The sequence below is a fragment of the Arvicanthis niloticus genome, chromosome 3 (genome assembly GCF_011762505.2).
Source record: "Arvicanthis niloticus isolate mArvNil1 chromosome 3, mArvNil1.pat.X, whole genome shotgun sequence".
Lineage (NCBI taxonomy): Eukaryota > Metazoa > Chordata > Mammalia > Rodentia > Muridae > Arvicanthis > Arvicanthis niloticus.
This window is the reverse complement of record NC_047660.1, coordinates 123,088,785-123,110,426: the sequence shown is the minus strand read 5'-3', so window position 1 is coordinate 123,110,426 and position 21,642 is coordinate 123,088,785. Positions and strand designations below refer to the sequence as shown.

The window sequence follows — 21,642 nt, the reverse complement described above, 5'->3', positions numbered from 1 at the left end:
AATGTCCGTCTCTGGGGCCAGAATCCCTTTTGTCTGCCCTGGTCCCAGCCAGCCTTTGTTTGGAGGCTGCGGCTGGAGACTGGGGCCTAGGGTGTCACCTCACACTAGAGCCTCACTGCACACCTCCATCATCATGACCAGTGCTCTCGCTGAGCAAAGACTCTGAGCTCGCAGTTTCAGCACCATGAGTCCTGCAGGGCTTCACCTTTTAAAACCTTGAATAAAATCAGCCTTCTCACCGGGCAGTGGTGGCGCAGGCCTTTAATCCCAGCACTTGGGAGGCAGAGGCAGGCAGATTTCTGAGTTTGAGGCCAGCCTGGTCTACAGAGTGAGTTCCAGGACAGCCAGGGCTACACAGAGAAACCCTGTCTCGAAAAATAAAACAAAACAAAACAAACAAATAAATAAATATCAGCCTTCTCCTCAATGGCTTTTGAATCCCAGACCAGCCTTCTCTCCACAAGCATCCACAGAGTTTCAAAGCTATCCGACTCATCACATGGCTTAAATCCAGGCATTCACTGACCTTATATTCCCCCCCCTCCCCCAGTTTTAGGGTAAAGAAAATGGATTTTTTCCCAAGTTTTTCATACTCTTAGTTAAAATTCTTTATTGTTTTTCAGTCCGTGAATCTGTCCATTCTAATCTCCATTATAAAGGGGAAGGGCCCAATAACCCTGAAAAGTCAGCTTTTTCTTTAAAAAGTCACCTGGACTTCTCAGTATTATTCAACTCATGAATACGTATGTCATGCCTAGACCACCAGAAATACAAAGTCCCCCCCAAATATACCAGTAAGTAGGAAATCCCTATGATGATAAGGTGACCATTGTCCCCTACCGTGGGCATAGTTCAACTTGCACAACCCTGTATAGCCTTGGCTGACCTGGAACTCACTCTGTAGACCAGGCTGGCCTCAAACTCAGAAATCCATCTGCCTCTGCCTCCCAAGTGCTGGGATTAAAGGCATGCACCACCACTGCCCCGTGTAGCTTGTGTCTTAACCGGAGAACAATTCTGCCTCTCCTGAAATTCCTTTTCTGTTTGTTTCTCCCACAGAGAGAGATGCAAACCTTCGTATCTCTTCCTCTACCCACAGACATGGCTGCCCATTTCAGACCAGGGTGAAGGGATGATTACACAGAGGCTCTTCTCCTAAAAATAGTCTTTGGTGAAGAGGAAACCATGTGTGGTCTTGTACATCTGGGGGAGACAGCAATGAATCCTGAGTAAGGGACCTGCTGTATTAAGAGGAAGCAGCAGCCTGAAGCTGGGGCATAGCCGAGTAGGAGGGATTGCATTTCCTAGGGCTTGGAAAATGGGAGACAAGACACAGTCATGTCCTCGTGATGGCAAGCTCTGAAAGCAGGAAGCTGACTGGGAGGCTGGCCCCACCTAAGCTATCTCTTGGCCAGCATCCTCGGTGGGGAGTTTCTGGGTCCCTTTGCTTAACCTTTACATAGAAGTGACAGATTCAGCAGCTCTTAAATAGGAGCCCTGTCCTGAATTGATGAAGATAATTAAGGTGGTTGGTGGTGATGGTCCTAATAATAATAGTGTGGTCACAGATGTGCCAAACACTGGGGCCTCTCTTTCATTTTTCCCTGTGTTCTCATACAGTTCCCCTTCTGGTTTTCAGAGCAGGAGAGCTTTGCTTGACTCCTTGATTTGCTCACTGATCATAAGAAAACCTTCTTACCTTTTCTGGTGCCTGACACTCCACCGGCTACATACTTTGTTTGTAAGGAGACAGAACATTACCCTGAGCCTAGGGGATGCTCCCTGAGCTGATTGCAAAGAAAAATGTGCAGCATCTATTGTTAAGAGGCGTCTATAGAACTGTCATGCGTTTTTTTTTTTTGGGGGGGGGGTTTGAGAACTTTGTTTTACTGAAAAACTTTAGATTAAATAGATATGATTCTAAAAATAGTACATAGTCGATGGGCTTTGTGGGTAATTTATACACCAGAAAGTCAGTTTCAACTCTTTGAAAGTATCCTTAAAAATCAGGGACATACTGAACAGCAATAAAAAAAATAAAAGTATAATAAAACAGGTCAGGGACATACTGAATGACATTTTTTTAAAAGCATAATATTTTTTTTGAAAGTCAGGAACAGGCTGTGGGTACAGCTAGCTTGTTAAAATGTTCACCTAGAGGTAAATAGAGCACCCATGGGTGCAAGGAAACCCTTAGCATGGTCCTTCTCAGAACCTGGATCTGTTGTTCTAGCAACAGCATTGGACACAAAGGCAAGGGCACACAGAGAAGAGAACTTAACACTATATGCTAAGGCTCACACAGATATTAAGAGAAGGGAATTTCTCTTACAATAAAGTTTAAAACATTAACTTTTCTTTTGCTGCAGTAACTAAAAGTTTTTACTTTCATTAGCCAGTAATCTGTAACTATCCCTTTCTGTTCCATTGCCCTTTGGACTGTGTGTGTGACTGCAACAAGAGATTGCTCCAGGGTGCTCCGCCCTTGAGGGTACCTTGTCCTCTTGGTCTCTGTCTTTCCTGCTCCTTCCACATACTGTCTGAGGATATCGCCACTGTTGCTTTCCCCACAGCTCCTCACTTGAAAATCAATGTAAGCACTACCATTGGAACATGATCCACAAAGGGTATATATAATATGTAAGGTTGTTTTGCAAGGCACCAAGAAATTGCTCATTCATTCATTCAGCCAACATCTATCTGCTAGCAACAAATACCATGCCAGGAACAGTAATGCAATTGAGAGACAGAGCTATGCCTTAAAGCTGACCACAGCAGCAGATGACTGAGTTGAGCTGAGCACAGATTATGATGTATGGAGGTTGTTGCTTTTGGAAGGGAAGAGAAAAACCCATAGCAGAGTTTCTATGGCTATGTGTAGGAACTAGCCAAATGGAGGGAAAGAGACTTCAGGAGTGTTAGGGAACATAGCAGACCGGGAGAAGTACGAGCAACTTGTCATGCCTGGATGGCAGGGCACATGGCGGGAGGGGAAGGGAAAGTGAGAAATGGGCCATCCTGGGCAAGCAAAGACAGTATCCCAAAACATGCTTATGAATCTTAGGACGAATCTTCACTAGAGGGTTTGTAAGTCATTGATATTTATTGCCACACAATTGAAATTTAAATTCCATAGTGCTGCTTGGATTCCATTTTAGGCATCATAAACTGCCATGAGCCTTTGGACTTCTCCATAAAAACAAAAATTATGAACTTTTGAAAGAAGTGTGTATTCCTCAACCAAAAGCTAGACCCATGAGACTAGGTCTAAGAACTATCCGTAAATAAAAGGACCGGTATCCCAAACTGGAAGAAAAACACTGCTCTCACACTTTCAAGGCATGTCCATATTTAAATTCTAACTAAGTTTCTGGACAGACTCCTTAGCTGGACTTCCTCGGCTACATCTCTAGCCTGGAGGCCTTCTCAGGTCCCTAGCAATTGTTTAATTTGCCTATCTCACCCTCCTTCCCAGCCAGAAAATTTTTAAAGGAAAATGTGTAGCATAAACAAAGCCTTAAATCTTATCCTAAAAATCTGATAATGGCATCACCAACAGACATCTTGGGTCTTGGTCTCCTGCAATCAACAAACAGACTTGAAATTTATTATTCCACTCCATAGGTCATAAGCATTCTGAGTCACATCATATAAAATATTTTTAGACATTTTTAAGGAAAGGTCAGCTGCACTCAGTCTCCTTCCTTTTATAGTTATGTTTACCCTGGGAAGAATTTTTTTTTTTAATAATCTGGAATTTGCATTTGCATTTTCCATTTATGACCAAAACACAAAACCTTGAAGGTACCAGGGCTGACAAGGAGGCTTTCTCTTACTTGTTTCTGCTGGGGCCAACGAGGCCCTGCACAAAGCTGTTGAAGGCAAAGGCACTCTGGGGTCTGTGCAACAGCAGATATATCACCTGCCTGACGATGACCCTCTGGGATAGGAAGGAAATTCTATGACAGCAGTCTGGTGATCAAAGGGTGTGCTCTTGAGAAATGGAGTGTGGAGAAAGGCCCTGAACAGATTTCAAGAGGCTCCTGCCAGCACCTCCAACAGCTTCTGCCCTGGTAACCATTTGGCCACTTCAGAGCCTGCAGAGCCAGTGTTTACCAAGCCCAGACAGGCACGCACGCAGGAAGGAGCCAGGTGGCCCACCTGTCCTGATAAGGCGGTTCTTTGGAGTTGGGTTTCTATTCTGCTCCCAAAGGGATCCCATCAGAGTTTCTCCCACTCCGGAAAATAAGCACTCTGAAGCAGTGGGAGTAAATATAATTGTATTTCATTTTTATTTAGAACAGAAATTTGGGAAGTAAACATTATCAACACAGATTTAAATAGAAGGAAATCTAAAGGCGCCGAGTTCCATGCTAAAATCAGATGCTCTCTCCACCTTCCAGTGTCTGAGTGTTTGGTGAAGAACGCCATGACTTGAAGAAGGCAGAAGGGGCTGAGGATGAAATCCGTCTAGGCAGGGTTACCTCTGAATAGCCTGGTTATCTAGTGAGGAACGCTATCTCCTCACTAAAAGCCGGCGGTTAGATTAATGGGAGCATTTGAAAAATCTGCTCAGTCTTGCTGGTGGGCAGCCAGGGACTGTGTTTTCTGTTTATCTCTATAGTGGCAGACATGTTCATCACAGAAAGGCTGTGTGCGATTTCAAGCAGCCGGAAGTAGAGCTGAAGTAGTGTGAGGTCTTTGGTTGTGCACACCAGCTCCTGAAACAGGAAGAACACCCCCACCCCCTCCATTGACAGTCTATGACCTGGGTTGCACAAGAGGTGGATCTCCCCTTGTTGCTCTAGAAGGGAGTTTTACCACCTCCCCCCACCCTCCCCACACACACACACCCATTGCTTTATCTCACAGGAATGCAGCTGGAGTCTCAGCCCCTCCTTGACAGCATGGACCTCAGTAAATTACCAAGGTCTTGACCCAAGAGATGAGAAGCCCTAAGTGATTTTTCAGTCTCCTATCTAAAGCTGTGTTTACGTTTCTTGAACTCTGGCTGACTGACTCATTCTCCTGCTGTTGCAAGAACTTCCCTTATGCATCAGGATTTATACATTTCATTTCTGAAAGATCCAGGGTCCTTTCCAAGCCACTGAGAAGTGAACCTCATCACAACAGAATTGTTGGGTGGCTCTGTCCGGTTGTAGCGTGGAAGGAAAGCACAAGACACAGCTCAGGACATCTGGGGTCTGGTTTCTGGTCCCGCTATTTTAAGGTGTAGGCTTGAGGCTACAGAAACACATTCTCAGAGTCTCAGTTCCCCCATTCGATTTAAACTTAAGATGTGTTTTAAGTTTATGCAGTAACCATTCTCAAACAAATCAGGAAGAAAACACTAACTGAGGAAACACAGAAAAAGACGAGCCTGTAAGAGACAGATACAGTCTTAGAATCAGAAATGATACTCACGCCTTTAATCCCAGCACTTGGGAGGCAGAGGCAGGTGGATTTCTGAGTTCGAGGCCAGCCTGGTCTACAGAGTGAGTTCCAGGACAGCCAGGGCTAAACAGAGAAACCGTGTCTCGAAAAACAAAAAACAAAAAACAAAAAACAAAAAAAAAAAAAAAAAAAAAAGAAACAAAAAAAAAAAAAAAAAGAAAAGAAAAAGAAATGATGATGAGGGACTGGAGAGATGGTTCAGTGGTTAGAGCACTGGCTGCTCTTCCAGAGGTCCTGAGTTCAATTACATGGTGGCTCACAACCATCTGTAATGGGATCTGATGCCCTCCTCTGACACAAAGGCATACATGCAGTCAGAACATTGTACACATAACAATTAAATAGATCTTTAAATAAAAATAAAAACGATGAGAATACAGATTGTCGTGTGGCTACAGGCACCTCAGGAGCCACAGATGAGTGTTGAGAGGAGGAGGAATAAGTAAGTCTCGGGGAAGAAACTCAACATCAGCAGAGCCAAACGCACGGCTAAATTCCATCCCCTAAATGAACATCTACTCATGAACATTGCCATCGCCCTGTCTTACAGCACCGTGGAGTTTGAATCCACAAATTCAATCCTTCCACAAAACATTACCAGTTGGAAGCTGGGAATGGTGACAAGTTCCTATAAGTCCATCACTTGGGAGATAAAAGGAAGAGGATCAGGAATTCAAGGTCATCCTTGGCTACACATAGAGTTTGAGGCTAGCTTGTGCTACATGAGACCCTATCTCAAAATACCAAAGAGGAGGGTGCAGGGGATGGAGACTGTTCAATGGTTGTGGGAGCACTTGCTGCTCTTATGGAGGACCTGAGTTCAGTTCCCAATACCCACATCAGGTGGTTCACACCTGCCTGTAACTCCAGCTCCAGAAGGGTCTGACACACTCCTCTGGCCTCCATGGGCACACCTGCATCCACAGATACAGACCCGTGAGCATTGGCACACACACACATGTCATTTTAAAATTAAGTAAATTGTAAAAGTACAGTCTCCATCAGTTGCATGGCCAGTTGTGCCTCTGGGGTCTTAGCTTGCACAGCTGTGGTAAGCTGTCACAGGGACAGTGACAGAAATTACAGGCGAACGCTGCGTTGCCTCATGTGGAGGGTGTCATCATGCCCCACAGGAACAATGGCTGTTGCCTTTCTCTGTTGCATCCCCTCCACCTCTGAGGAGCAGGGGAAATCTCTAATCTCTCCCTGGAAGCTTTCAGAAGCATTTTCCTATTCCAGCAAAGTGTGATCATACAAAATTTATATTCAACGGCATCAGCAGTTTTGCCCCATCAATATTTCCTTTTTAATTTCAGCTTTATCTGAATTCTGATAGCGCAAAGAATCCACTTTTGTTCTTTTAAATACCAATCAAAACAAGCACATCTAAATTTGAATATAAAGCTTAACCCCACTCAACAAGGTGTTTAGACATGTCTCCAGAGTCTATGGGTGATAGCGGGTAATGCCATAGGTGTGTGCTCGTTTACAACCTTTAATGCGCATGAGCCGAGCACGTATGGATATGGTTTGTATGAAAGTTCATGAGACCTAGATGTGACACCTTGACACCCTTTCTCTCTGATTTTCACCATAGCAAACACCGGAGCCAGAGCCAGTCTTCATGGGAATCTTTATGACACCTCCTCATGTTTGGCTCAAGCAGCAGAGAGTCAGGTACAGTATTGACTGAGTGAGCACAGCACTGGGAGTCAAGACTCGTCTGGGGTTCTTGTCCTAACTTGCTGGGTGACCCTGAGTGAGCTTCTTCACCTCCTTGGGCCTCATTTGTCTCATCAGTAAGACGAGCAGGTAAACTGTACCATCGCCGGGTTCCTTTACTCTCAGGCTTGGAATTTGGATTCTGTTGTGTGTGTGAAGAAGCAAAGCAGACTTTTCCCAGACTTCTGCAAAGTTGGGACGAGAATGAGAATATAGTCACCAGCAGCCACAACCAGAGGATCACATTTTCCTTCCAATCAGGAGAGCAAATAGTGAGTGAGTTTGTTGTTGCTTGTTGGTTTTAAGTCACCAAGGGTAGGAGCTGGGAGATGGCTCCATTGATAGTCTGCCACGAAGGCGAGGTCTGAGTTCAGATCCCCAGACTCCACATAAAAAGCCTGACAGATACCAGGGCACGCATCAGTAATCGAGGCACCGTGGGAAGTGAGCAGGAGACAGGCAGATCCTTGGAGCTCATTGAGCAGCCAGCCCAGCTGAATGGATGAGTTCCAGGTTCAGTGAGAGACTGTTTCAACAAATAACATGGACAACAATAAAGGAAGACACCAGATGTCAACCTCTGGCCTCCATCCATGTGCGCACACCCATGAGCACTTACACCACACATGCACACACAACAGGAACACATACACCACACACATGCACACAGCTAGGATAATTATGAAGAAGGAAGGCGCTAATCTGGATGGCTTGGGAATATCTAATGTTTCAAGGGTTGTGTGCAGACTTACTGGTAAGTGGGCCTCTAACTGAAGCTCTGAGGGTGACTTTCTCTTCAGTCTGTCAAGAGAAGCTAGTGCGGAATCCCTAGAGCTGAATCCAGGGACTGGGAATACCTGAGGCAGATGCTACACCACTGCTCCAGGGGACTCTTAGGTCCCTCCCCTGTCTGACAACCTCAAGGGCAGGCTCTCCATTTCTCTCTTATCTCCAACTTCCTGCTGCTGCACACACTGTGTGTGTGTCTTGTTTGCCTCCATTGAAGACACTCTTCATAAAGGATCTGAAGACCTTAAGTAATAACAATAGTAATAATAATTAGAGAGCTATGACTGAGAAAATACAATATATTTTGGAAATCCCATAGCTCCAAAGGCCATGCAAATAACCCCAGTACTCCCCACATGATCCAAACTCATACAGATGGCTCTACTGGAGGAGGCTTCAGAGACCAACCCAGCTATGACAAATTAACTATAGACTAAAGTATGAATTTTGCAGTCAGACTGAACTTTGGGTCTTAAGCTCCAACCCTGGGTCATCTGCAAGGCCTTGGTAAGCTCACAGACTTTGGGACTACCTCATGCCTCCTTTGCAAAATGGAGTAAGGGTTCCCTTCTGAGCTTCTTGGTTTGTTGGTGTTACCATAGCCTGCCTTCCTTTGAAAGGAACCCCCAGAGGAGAAGCCTTATGAAGAAAAGTCTAGGGAGCCCCACCAGCCCCCAAGCCAAGAAAAATGGGGTGTAGGGTACAAGGGACTTCCTCTTGCCTCTCTCCCCCCTCCCCCTCCTTCTTGAGGCTCAGGGCCCTTTATTAGGTTAATCACTGCCTCGGATTTTAACTGCTTCCTCAGCCTACTCCACATAAATGACTAATTTTATGTTTACTATAAAGCATCTGGAAAGGATTTAGAAACAAATTTCTACCCAGCAAACTTCAGTTACCTACCTTGATGGGCCACTGGCCCAACCCCTAGCCTTCCTGCCTCTGCTAGGGCCTTTCTTGTTCTGAAGCACAAAACCGACTTGCAGCAGTCCCAGCTGCCGATGTAGCAACAGTAGTAGCGGCAACAATTAAGCCCTTCTTTCTTTTCTATTAATCCCTACTGACTCATCTCCTCCCGCCATCTTTGAGGGCTTGGTCATGTAAGTTCACTCACACAAAATACGTTTGATTTGCTGCTGTTGTTGGTTTAGTTTGGTTTGAAGTCACAGTGCTTACCTGAGAATACCAGCGGTGGAACCTTTTGGATACAGCAGACCTTAGAGAAGTCACAGGCCTAGACTGGGAAGTATGAGGGAGAGAAAGAAAGCCTGGTATTGCTGTCCTGGTTCCGCCCTGGGGTCCGGAGGCTGCCCCCGTGCGCCCCCTCCCGGCAGTACTGAAAAACCTCTGCTCTGAGTCTTCAGTGGCTGCCTCACTGAAGCCGGAGCAGAAGCGTGAGGGGCTCCAGCCTCCCAGTACCATTTCCAAGAAAAGGCCCCGAGGCACCCCTCCTACACCTAGCCCGAGGTTCCTGGCCTCAGAGCCAAGTCCATCAGTGAAACGAGCGCCGCAGCTGCCATCAGCAACTTCCTTGGAGTTAGAAGAGGGGATAAGTCAGAGAAATAGGGGGAAGGAGACTACAAGGGGAGTAGCATGGAGATGAAAAGAGCGATGAAAAAAGAGAAAGGAGACAAGCAGACGTGTTTCAACTCCAAGCTCCCATTTCCCCTTTCAAATGAACGGCCTCCCCACTGTGAGCAGAATCAAGTATTTATGAAGGCATTTTTTGCATATTAATAACTGTGCGGGGATGGAGCCGTGCCAGCTCTTAAGTCCTAAAGGTATGGTGCCCTTTTGAAAATACAGGTCTTTCCAGCTCCTCATACAATTTGGTTTTCACCTTCAGATTTATTTCCCCTTCTGCCTTGTGGGTCCTCCTGGGGCCCTACAACTGATTAAGAGAAATTAGTTCCTGGGCTGCCTTCAGAGCCCGGGACTGCTCTTCCCTCTGCGGGTCGCTGACATCAATTGCAGGCGCATGCTTTTCCTCTTCCCCAGGGCCTCTGCAGAGAGGCTTGAGGTAGGGTGAGGTGCCCAGCACCTAGAAAGAATGTTAAAATTGTAAATGAAAGTTTCAGAAGGAGATGTTAATACATCCGTGCAGTAAGAGAGGAGACAGTCAAAAAAATAAAAATACGCAATCATTTCATTAACGTTAATAGTACCGTCTATCCTCGGTGGGGATTGCATTTCATTTTTAAAAGGAAAATAAAGAGTTAGAAACATAAGCAAAAGACATAAACAATTTATATTAAAATAATAGTGATAGGCAAGAATGTGAGCTATGGTTTAGCAGCAGGGCTTGACTACCATAGGCAAGCCCTGGGTCTGATCCGGAATACTCTCCCCCACCCCCACCCCATACACAAACACAAGCTTCAAGCTTGCGTGCGCGCATGCGTGCGCGCATGCGTGTGCGCGTGCCCACACACACATACACACACACACACACACACACACACACACAGAGGCACAGAAGACTAGGGGGTGGAATGTAGTTCATCTGGTTGAGGACTATCTTAGAATGCACATGGCCCTGCATTTGATCCCTGGGACCACATAAAACCAGGCACAGTGACACAGACACACCTGCAATACCAGCCCTCAGAAGGTAAGGCTGAGAAAGACAAAATCATCCAGCACATAGCAAGTCTGAGGCAACCTGAGATATGTGATTTCCTGGAATCTGTGATTTAATACTGGGCAACATCAAGGTTCCAGATAGTGAGGAGGAGCCAGCCTGGGCATTGCAAAATGCTGCCCAGATTCCACTCACTGTGTACACTATTATGACAACCCAAGTGTTTCCACGAATTGCTAAATGTTCCCTGGAGAGCAAACTGAACCCATCCGCCCTCTCTTTTTTTCCCTCCTCCTCTTCATTCTCTTCTTTTTTCCTCCTCCTCCCTTCTTTTCTCTTTTTTGTTGTTACTATTGTCTGCTTTTGAGACAGAGCCTGACTATGTAGCCCAGACTGGCCATTCTTTACCTCACTGAAATTATAGGCAAATGCCATCACATCCAGTTTGATTGAATATTGAAAGTGCAAATCAAAAGTCAATCATGATTGCATGTATGGTTGTTGGTTTTTGTGTTTTGTTCTTAAGCATCTGTAAGGGAGCTCGAAATTAGGGCGCTCTGGGTTCAGACTTCACTTCGTTTCCCTGGGCTTGTTGTTTCTCTTCTCCTCCCACCTTCTTCTTTATTCTATAAAAAAGGAAAGATAAAAAGAGTTTGTTAATTTTCAAGATGATAGTGACATACTCATGTAATCTCTGGACCCTGGAGGCTGAGGGGGGGATGGATGGTTGTGGGGGAAGGGATGGTGGGGGAGGGATGGTGGGGGAGGGATAGTGGGGGAGGGATGGTGGGGGTAGAGATGGTGAGGGAGGGATGGTGGGGGGGGTGTTATCTACTTCAAAACCAAACTGAGCGTCCTGAATGGAAAAATCAAAAAACCAAATAAATAAATAAGCTTAATTTTTTTTGACAGGGTCTCACTGTATAGACAATGCCGCATGCACTCTGACTCACACAGATTTGCCTTTGCTTCCAAAGCGCTGAGGTTGGAGAAATTCACTACCATGCCCAGATAATTTTTTTTTTTTTTTTTTTTTTTTTTTTTTTTTTTTTTTTTTTTTTTTTTTTGGTTTTTCGAGACAGGGTTTCTCTGTGTAGCCCTGGCTATCCTGGAACTCACTCTGTAGACCAGGCTGGCCTCGAACTCAGAAATCCGCCTGCCTCTGCCTCCCAAGTGCTGGGATTAAAGGCGTGTGCCACCACCGCCCAGCCATAAATAATTTTTAAAGTGAACATTATATCCAAGGGAAGCTAGAATGACCCAGGAGTCACAATGTCCAGCAGGAGTTCATGCACAGTAAGCTGGGCGGCAGCAGCCGCAGTTCTTAACACTGTTCTCTTAGCAGACTGAACATTAACCTCACTGACATTGTGCTGGTAAATAGGGATCTCAGCATTTACCTGTCAAGGACCTCAAGTTTGCATCTCGGGTATGAACGTCCCTCGTCCACTCAGTTCTATGAAGATGGGACAAGTGGGCCTCTAAGCTCTTGTTCGCAGAGAAGCCAGAGAGGTTGCCAGTAGGATATCAAAGAATAAACTCAAACCTTAACTAGATTTCCCAAGAATTGCTGCACACCTTTGTTTAAAATAAAGCAGCCAGGCTTGGTGATGCACACTTCTAAGCCCAGCACCTGGGAGACAAAAGCAGGTGGATCTCTCTGCGTTCAAGGCCAGCCTTGTCTACACAGTGAGTTTTAGAACAGCTAGAGCTATGCAGAGAGAGAGAGACCCTGTCTTAGATAGATAGATAGATAGATAGATAGATAGATAGATAGATAGATAGAATAGACAGACAGACAGATAGCTAGAATAGACAGACAGACAGACAGATAGATTAGATAAGTAGGTAGATGGATAGATAGATAGATTAGATAAGTAGGTAGATAGATAGACAGACAGACAGACAGACAGACAGACAGATAGATAGATAGATAGAATAGATAAGTATTAGATGGATAGGTAGATAGATAGACAGATAGACAGACAGACAGACAGATAGCAAGCTTCAGCCATCTTTTCCTTACTCCATTTCCTTCCTTTGTTCAAACCAACTTCAGCTTAGAAAGGGCAAGGACACTTTTTCACCTGCTGCTTCTTGGGGGTTTTGGCCTGGGGTTTTGTTGTTGTTGCCTTGTAGAGATTAGAACTTTGGCAGTGCTTTAAAAGTCTTCTTACACTGGAATGGCGCCCTCTTCCTCGTGCCACAGAGCCATTTCTATTTCCATCTATCCTCACCTAAACCTAGCTAGCTTAGGTTTCGTGAGTTTATGTAGCATGAATTTGCATTTGATCTTATGTGCTAAGTTTACCATTTGGGGATTTCAAAGGGTAGCCTGTGTCATTCTGACTATAATAGGAATTGGGTGGAATAAGACTATCTGTGCCTCATCTGTGTCAGACATGATATTTGATGTTCCTTTTATCCTTCCTCCTTCTGGACAATAAGCCCATACATGTACCTGTAGACACACTGTGTTTTGCACAGAGGTTTGAAAAAAACCTTTTTTTTTTTTAATCGAGCTCCTGCTGAGCCATCCCATACTTGTCTTCTGGTTTATGTTTTAGCTAAGGTTCCAAGCTTTAAACCTAATTTATCTTAATATTCTGTTGTCTCACATAACTCACGTGAAAACCACTAAAAATACTCCATTTGCATGAATAGTTTGTGTCACAGAAAACTCAGAGTCCGTAGAAATACATAATTCATAGGGAGAGCCCACAGTCCCTGGAGGACTCCGAGGTGACCATGTTTCACCTCCACGATATCAGTTACAAAGTTGAGCCACTGCTGTCCTACACTGCCCACAGCTTTCAGTGCTGCAGAATGCCGGTGGCTATTAGGAGTTGGTTTTCCCGCTCTGGAAAAGCTCCTGGTCATGTGCACATCTGGAGATGTCTCTTGGCATTCTCCTCAGAGATCCTCATGAAGCTGTAAGAGGAGTTCTAGCGTTGACACCAACAACTAACCTTCTATAATTCCTATTAAAGGAGGAGGGAACATCTCTCCCTTTCCCCTCACCCTCTCCACCTCTCTCATTTTTATAAATATTTCTTTGTTTGTGGAACTTGATTCAAAGGATTTCTGAAGACCTAAGCAAAATTCCTTTCTGGCCCAAGTCTACCCAAATCTGGCTACTCCCAAACTCCCTAGACAGTTCAAAGACAATTTCCTAGAAGGGCTTACTTTTTATTTTTATTACAAAACCAAAGTTTTATGTGTTGGATTTATGTGGCAATCATTATTCTAACAATTCTGTATTTACTGATCTCTTGGTTGTTGGTGACACATAATACCTGCCTACTTAAGGCCTTGTTCTTTTTTTTTTTTTTTTCTATTTATGATGGACAATTTCAGACACATGTAAAGTGAAGGGAATGATAATACAGCAAACCTCCATGCTCCTGCCCACAAATTTGAACAATTATCTCCCCATTATCTTGAGAGGGTCTTTCTGAATTATAAGTAATGGCAGCCGATGGTGTGGGAGTTCATGGGAGGGACTTAGGATTATCTCCTTCAGTCTTTAGAACAGCTCCATTGTGGGTACAGTTCTGGCCTCCATTTTACATGCAAGGAAATGGATGTAAACCCTGTTCACACGTGACCTGCCCCTCCCCCAGCGGCCCGTCAGAAAATTGGGGAACCCATAAAGCCACGTTTAGATCCCATCTTCTTGCTACCTGGCGCTGTGGTTTGAGGCAGGTTCCTTAACCTGAGATTCAGTTTCCTTCTGTGTAAAAGAGCATTTACCCTCTGGGGTCCTGCAAGGATTACATGAAACCGTAGAATTTACACAGCACAGGAAGGCCTCTCAATAGATTAGAATTGCTATTTTACTCCCCTGTTGTCTGTCTTGAAAGCTGTTACCAGATAGGACTTGAAGCTTATGGGGAGGGGTAGTTTGGGGACTATAAACACATGGGGCTCTCTACCCCAGAGCAAATGCTGCCACGGAAAACTTAGAAGTTGGGGAGAAAGGGGAACAAAAGGGGCAGTGGAGGGGAGGAGGCAGGAGAGCAAAGAGGACAGTTTTTGTTCTCTTCCTCCAGCCCTCTCCTGTCCCAGCATTACTAGGGCCAGTTCAACTTCACAGCCTTTCTAAATTATGGGGTAGATAAGCTTTACGGCCCAGTCTGGGACTCAAAGCACCATGGGTAACTTTATTTCTCTAGTGATGGATTTAAAATAACTCTAATTGTAATGGAATCAAGTTGAGGTACCCTGTCGATTGTCAAAGTGGAGAGGTCACACCAGTAAAACAGAGTTGGGGTAGAAACCCCAGAGTTAGAAGGAACTGGAGAGGGGTGTCTGTTTCCATCCCTTCCCCCCATCCTTCTATCTCCTGTCCAAGGCACACCCATGTGTCATCACCTAAACTCAGGAGAGGTTCCTGCCTAAGCCCCATCTAGACGCCTCCTCATGGAAAACACTGAGCTCCACCTCCCTAGGGATAGAGCAGATTTCGCTTTTGGCTGAAAAGTTTTCTCCTCCAGCCCCAGCTAAGCCAGATAAACAAAGATTGTGTTGTGTCAACAGAGCACTTAATTAAATTGAGGACAATATCAATTAGAATTCCTGGATAAGATTTGCTTCCAGATAATGGAGGGCCTGGAGCTAAAGTGCCCTGTGGTTCACTACTGAAAATCTTGAGAACAATGAAGTGACCACTTTTATGTAGGTCGAGAAACTGAGGCACAGAAACTTGGTGACTTAGGAAAAAAAGAAAAAAGAAAAAAAAAAAAAAAGCACCAAATTAGCCCCCACAAAGGTAAGGACTAGAATTGCTGGCTTTCTCTTTCTTAGACCAAGGTATAGTAGCTAGTGAGCTAATTTCATAAGCACTGAGGAGAATGCCAACCACTGTCACAGACTTGAGGTATGAAAAAGTAGGCGAAGGGCTTGGGTATAGCCCCCAGCTGGAGAACCTTGCTTGCCTACTGTGCTTGAAATCCTGGGTTCGATCCTTACCACTGCAGAAACTGGCGTGGTGGCTCAGGAAGCAGATGTAAGAGAAGCAGAAGTTCAAGTTCATCTTCAGCTATGAAGGGAATTCAAAGACAGCCTGAGATATATGAGACCCCCATCTCCAAAAAGGAAGAGGAGAAAAAAGTGCTGGGGGCCAAAATTTCTAACAGAAGGAAAAAAGGAACCCCTGTAATGCCTAAAGGCCAAGTGTCTCCAGCCTGCCCACTGCTCCTGAAAAGTCCCACTCCATGTTGCCAGGCACGCACACGCACACACGCACGCAAAGCAGTGAGACCTCAGGGAGCAGAGTGGGATGAAGCCACGAGCCACGTCCCAGTGAGAATACTGAGTACAAGGATGATGGACGGAAACAAGCTGTAGGCTCAGACCCTTTGTCCCCCCCTGGGAGGCTGGGGGTTTGAGACAGGATCTTCCCGGCCCTCTGGGGCCTTCTGTGTATGAGACTGCTCTCCTCTCCCAGGCAGGCGAGACCTGAACAGAGACGGGTAGAAGAGGCACTCGGGGTGGTTGGGGCGGGGTCGGGGGTGGGGGTAGTTGGCAGTGTCTGCAGTGATGGCAGCCCTCACAGATTGCTCTTTTGGAGAATCCAGATCACCAGGAGACCGCAGACTTCCAAGGGCGACCCAGCCCCGCCCCTGATCCCAACTCTACCGCTTTTTAGTACCATAGGCTGCCAAAGGAAGAAGCAGCTAGGCCCTAGAAGGTCAGGCTCTTTCAACTGCAGTTCCCACTCTCAGGATCTGGTTGTGGGGGTTCGAGGGATTCAAATCCCAGCCGTTCTCTGACTTTCTCTGTCTCCCTTCCCCACCAGGGTTCAAAGCTCCCGAAGGATAGTAGGCTTAAAGCCATGGAGGGGGATGTGGTGGTCAGGACTCTTGCTTTTGTTTGCTCAAAGGAGGGGACAAATGCCCCGGGTGCACAAAGGTTTGGCGGGACAACTTAAAGGATTCCACAGGGTTTCAACAAAGGCATCTCCACCGCTCCGCCCCTCCTCCCATGCATTAAGATAATGGTGGGGTGTGTTTCCCCAACACCCTTCAAATCTTGGCTCTCCAGGCTCTCCCTCCCTTCCTCCTGTTCTTTCCCCAAAGCTCGGCTTGCCCACAGGTTCCCAGAGACTTTTGGCAACTGGCTCTCAGGCAGAGTGGAGCTGTGAGCTGCGTGGGAGGTGAGGCGGTTAGACGGCCAGAGTGTTGCAGCCTACTTAATGAGGGACAGGAGCTCCTGTGGGAGCCATTAAGCGGCTGCTACAAAGGTGGGGAACCCCAATTAGAAAGGAGTGGGAGACATCAGGAGGAGGCCCCGCGGGACAGATCCTTGTCTTGGGTGGCTCTGTGGGACTCATGGGTGGAGAGACGTAGCTGTTTGGGTTCAGAGTGTCATTTTCAAGTGAGATACCCAAAGGTCTGTTTGTAGAGCGCTACTTGTGACACTTTAAGAAATCTCGAGGGAGGAGGAGAAATGACTAGGGGGTTGTTCTCCCTGAGTCTACCGTTCAGATATTACAACCAGAGAGTACCTAAGGAAATGATAAGCTATTTACTTAATTTTAATGAGCGTCCCCTTTCGGTGTGGCTCATGTGTTCCTATGGGTATCTGTATGCAGCCAATTGCTCCCTTCTGTTGATAGCTCAACGAATCGCATTCTGTTTAGAGCAAGATAATAATCCTGGATTTTCCATGGCTCACTCTGTCAGAGTATAAGATTAGCTCTTGAATTCATTAACAGTCGTCTCCTTTTAAATGTCAGATAACTGTTTAAATGCCAAGCCCTTGCGCAACGCCTTCTGTGCAATTCAAATCAGCTCCACCGGACTAACTCATCCGTCTTTATTGTTTCAGTTACTGCAGAGAAAGGCTCCCAGGTGTTTTTAGCGGAACCCCAAAATACTCAAATATTTACAGTACAACTTAGGGAAAGGGGCTGGTTGAGTTGTGATTTTTTTTTTCTCTCTCTCTCTCTGAAATATGTCACTGTTCCATCCGTTCTAAATCATTTCCACCGAAGTGTGCACATGAAAAAGGAAAACCACTTTGGGCCTCTGCTTCCTTCCAGCCCTGCCCCCACCTCTTTCCCTTCTACGGAGCCCTGGGTTTTCCCCTCCTTCCTGATTTTTAGAGAAGGTGACCCTGGGTTTCTCTTTATGCTGCGCTCCCAATATACCCTAGAGCTGCAAGCACCAGTTTTGACTGCTGTACCCTGCAAACACAAAGAGGAGTTCACAGGGTCAAGACAGAGCCCAGAAGGCTGGAGCAGAGCTGGCCTGCAAAGCAAGGACTCTACTTGCCTTTTCAAACAGCCCCTGCCTGAGTTTGACCTCAGACTCATCAGCCCATGGAGATACAGGCTGTACTGACTGGGAAAGACAGGGTCTGCTCCAGGCTGGCAGTTCCTTGCCACCCAGTGCGGACTCCACTGTTACCTCCTCAGAGAGGTCCCCGGTGATTGCCCCAAGGCATATCTCCAACTGCCCCTCATCAGTTGCCAGTCTGTTACTATTACAATGTCTTCATAGATGAGTCACCAGCTAAAATCACCTGCTGACCCATGCTGGCTTGTCCGGCACAAGGTGGCCACTATAAATACCCATCTGATGAACAGACACAAACCACCCAAACACATGGCCTACTTTTCTGCTCCTAGCTCTCTGACTTTTTCTCCCTCTTTCATCTCTCAGAACCAGCTTTATATGTTTAATCATCTTTACTCCCAGCCTCTTTTTTACTATCCTACATTTGCAGAACCACTTGAACATCATCATCATAGCCATCACCATCATCACCATCATCATCATCAACAACAACAACAGTGCTTCTGACAGCATCCCATCATTCGACAACTGATGGCTCTTACATAACAGAGAGAGGAACAGATCGGTCAAGGGAACTCTTAGAGAAAAAGACTCATGAGTCAAGAGGTGTGGAGACTTTTCTCAAAGCCCTTGACTCCACATAGGAGTTGCAGTAACTGCAGCCATTAGACCTAGTCTTGGCCAAGCCCCTGCCCTTTACCCCAACACAAACTCTTTTGTTGATAATGAAGCAATTTCTCTCAGATGTCTCTGAGGTCCTTCTCCATCCAGTGATTCATGAAGGACCGTGAGGCTGGATGGTTTGAATCCCGTCTGATCTAGCTTGAACCACTTGAAGCTTTCACTGGAGCAAGAAGAGAGGCAAGAGAAATCTCTGCTTGAGAAACTGAACAGATTTATGTCCGGATGACAACAATTTAGATAAATATTTTTCCAGAGCCAGGCAGTGGTGGCGCACGCCTTTAATCCCAGCATTTGGGAGGCAGAAGCAGGCAGATTTCTGAGTTCAAGGCCAGCCTGGTCTACAGAGTGAGTTCCAGGACAGCCAGAACTACACAGAGAAACCCTGTCTCAAAAATATTTTTTTTTCCAGAAAAACCTTTTTTCTTGAGGCATGTTTCAAAACAAAGGAAATGGATGCGGTTGTTCGTTGGAGTGGCTGCCACGCGTGAGGACTCACCGACTGTTAATTCCTCATAAATGCTTACGAATAATATAAGTGTTATGGGAGGGATGGTTTATGGCTGCCAGGAGAGACAGACATTTGAGAGTTAGTCTCCTAGAAAATATGGAACTGATCAAATTCCCACCCAGGGTAATCTCATAGCACATTAATGTATGTGACCCCAGCAAATTGACACACACACACAAATAAATAACTGTTCTCTTTGCAAATGAGGGAGCAGTGCCACGGAAGGTCAGGTCTATGGAGGTCAAGGAACATCTGTGAAGGTTGCTTCTTGTCACCTCTCTTTCTGAAGTAGGGTGATCTGGACACCTAGCTGCCTCTGGTGTTCATCACCCCTCCATTCCTGCTCTTCAGCTCAGTAAACCGTACGAGGACTAGCTGTGCATACATCCCCAGTCTCGGAGCCAGGCCTTCTGGGACCAGGGAACAAGACAGCCTTGGCCCCTGCCCTCAGGGAGCTCACTGTGCACTGGTGCTAGTGCAGAAGAAACTGTACAGCCCTCACCATCCTTGCAGGCTGTGGCTGAGAGTGCCTGGTCCTCTGGGAGTTCACAAGGATGCAGACAAACCAGACCTGAGGATGAAGAGGAGGCAGAAGTGAAATGGGGGTTCCCAGCAGAGCCCAGCCTGTGACAGCCCTGCTCCAGGAACACCTCGTGTTGATAGGAGTCCTCAGTCCTTGGCTTTCCTATAGCAATGAAAACACTCCATGCCCCTGCCTAAAATCGTGCTACCCCCTCCATCCTCAGCAGCCCCTCAATGCCCTTCTGCTGCTTTTTCTTCAGATGGAGGATGAATCCTATTCTGGCATGGCCTCCATCGTTATTCTTCCCTGTCTGCAGACTTCAGTGTGCTCTTCACGAGGGTGCAGATATCGTCCTCACTGCACTGCCTCTACCTACTCTGCTTACATGAAAAAGACACCCAATAAATACTTGTTTGAATGACGGAAAGAAGCCAAATAGACCAGCATCAGGCAAGAAGAAGGGCCTCATAAACATCGTAAGATGGTTGGCCTCCCTTCATTCCATGGGCAATGGCCTTTGAGGAAGGGTGTGGTCATTTCCACTTAGATCAATCAGGTTGTAGTGGGAGGCAAGGGCTGGAAGGCCGCTTCAGATTAAACCTTCAGTGCTCTGAAATGTGACACCATTTGCTCATTTTGGTGACCACAGAGAGTGTGGTCCAAGAGATCATAGAGCCCCTGGGGCCTCCAGACTCCTGTCTTGGTCCATTCCTCCTTTCCTCTCTGCCACATTTGTTCAAATCGCTCTTCCCAACACAGCAAATGCATCTTAGCTTGCAAATAAGTCCAACTCTTGCCACAATTGTACGTTATTGCAAGACAGGCTTGATGACCGTTCACGGGAGTTATGGGGATTTTTTTTTTTTAAATCACATTTTAAAAAGATATGGAGTTGCTAGCCTATCACCAACCCCAATACTTTTGGAGTGTTTGAAGCCTGTTTGGGCTACATAGTGAGAGACTGTTACCAAAAAATGAAAGAAAAAAAAGAGTCTTGTTTTGGACCATGGTCTTAACTCTTCCAAATGTCATCTACATGGCTTTGGGCACGTTGGTTTCCTGATCTGTGATGTGGGGGCAGCCAGACTTGCCTCCCAGGGTTGCTGTGAGAGGTAAATGAAATAATTACCACCCCGGGAAGGTCTATTTCCCCACGTCTCTGGATCCTATTAGCTAGTCTGATTGTTCTCTACATGTATGCGTCCCTGGTGTCTTCAACAGTAAAAAATAGATGTTGCTATTAGTGTTGCCATGATGAAAAAAAAATGCTTTTTATAAATATTAGGGGTTTGGACCAGCTCTTGTTGCCCTGCGTATCGTTCCTCTGAAAGTCGGGCTTTCTGCCTCTCACAGGGAGCCCCACAGTCCTTGGAGGCAGCAGCTCAGAAGACGGGAGAGCCTCAAAGTTGTATAAATAAAGGGCTGATATGTTCAAACGAAAAAGAATTTTACACACGCAAGCTGCACATCGACATGATGCCGTTCCTGAAGGTGATCTCACACTGAGAAGACAGGGGGTTCATAGACACATACACAGGAGTGCTGGTTAATACACTTCTGCATGCTACAAAAACAGCTCAGAAGTCCCTCTGCGCTCTTACTTTATCAGAAAGGACAGAAAATAGGCAGGTTGTAGCAGATGAAGAAAGAACAAATTAGGACAGTAATCCCAGCCAGCCATCAGGGACAAACCAGTTGGGTGTCAGGTTTAGGTAGTGGGGGACAGTAGAACAGAGAGAAAAAGGATAACTTTGAACTGCCTCATAAAACAGGTAAATAGGGTTCATTTTCTCTGTAGCTAGCGTAATTGCTACTGTTTACCCCTATAACCTGGTAGAGTGATGTTCCTAAATACACTGGTTCTTGGGTTAATTATTTCAGTAAGCTGTGGATTCTCTCTGGGATATTGGCTCTGGTCTTCTGTTCTCTAACAGTTCAGATCTCCCAAGCTCAGCTTCGCTTCTGGCTAAGGGCATTGAGCACTCCTGAGGTGAGGATGTCATGGATCCTTCTTTGCTCTGCTCCCTCCCACTGCAGCATGTGGCACAGCCCTGGCCCATGGATGGTGCTTCACAGCTGCTCC

General features: G+C 46.0%; 1 protein-coding gene across 15 annotated transcripts in view; it reads left to right on the top strand.

Annotated features, from left to right (window-relative positions):
- Nucleotides 1-21,642, top strand: part of Kiaa2012 (KIAA2012 ortholog) — a 137,964-nt gene that overhangs the window by 51,415 nt on the left and 64,907 nt on the right. For 9 of the 15 annotated variants that reach the window (XM_076931842.1, XM_076931844.1, XM_076931843.1 and 6 more), the window contains 2 exons: nucleotides 7,052-7,131; nucleotides 20,913-21,050. In XM_076931842.1, the coding sequence (XP_076787957.1) occupies nucleotides 7,052-7,131; nucleotides 20,913-21,050 (218 nt within the window). The remainder of the gene's footprint in view (nucleotides 1-7,051; nucleotides 7,132-20,912; nucleotides 21,051-21,642) is intronic. The other 6 variants (XM_076931853.1, XM_076931850.1, XM_076931855.1 and 3 more) reach the window with 1 other exon arrangement.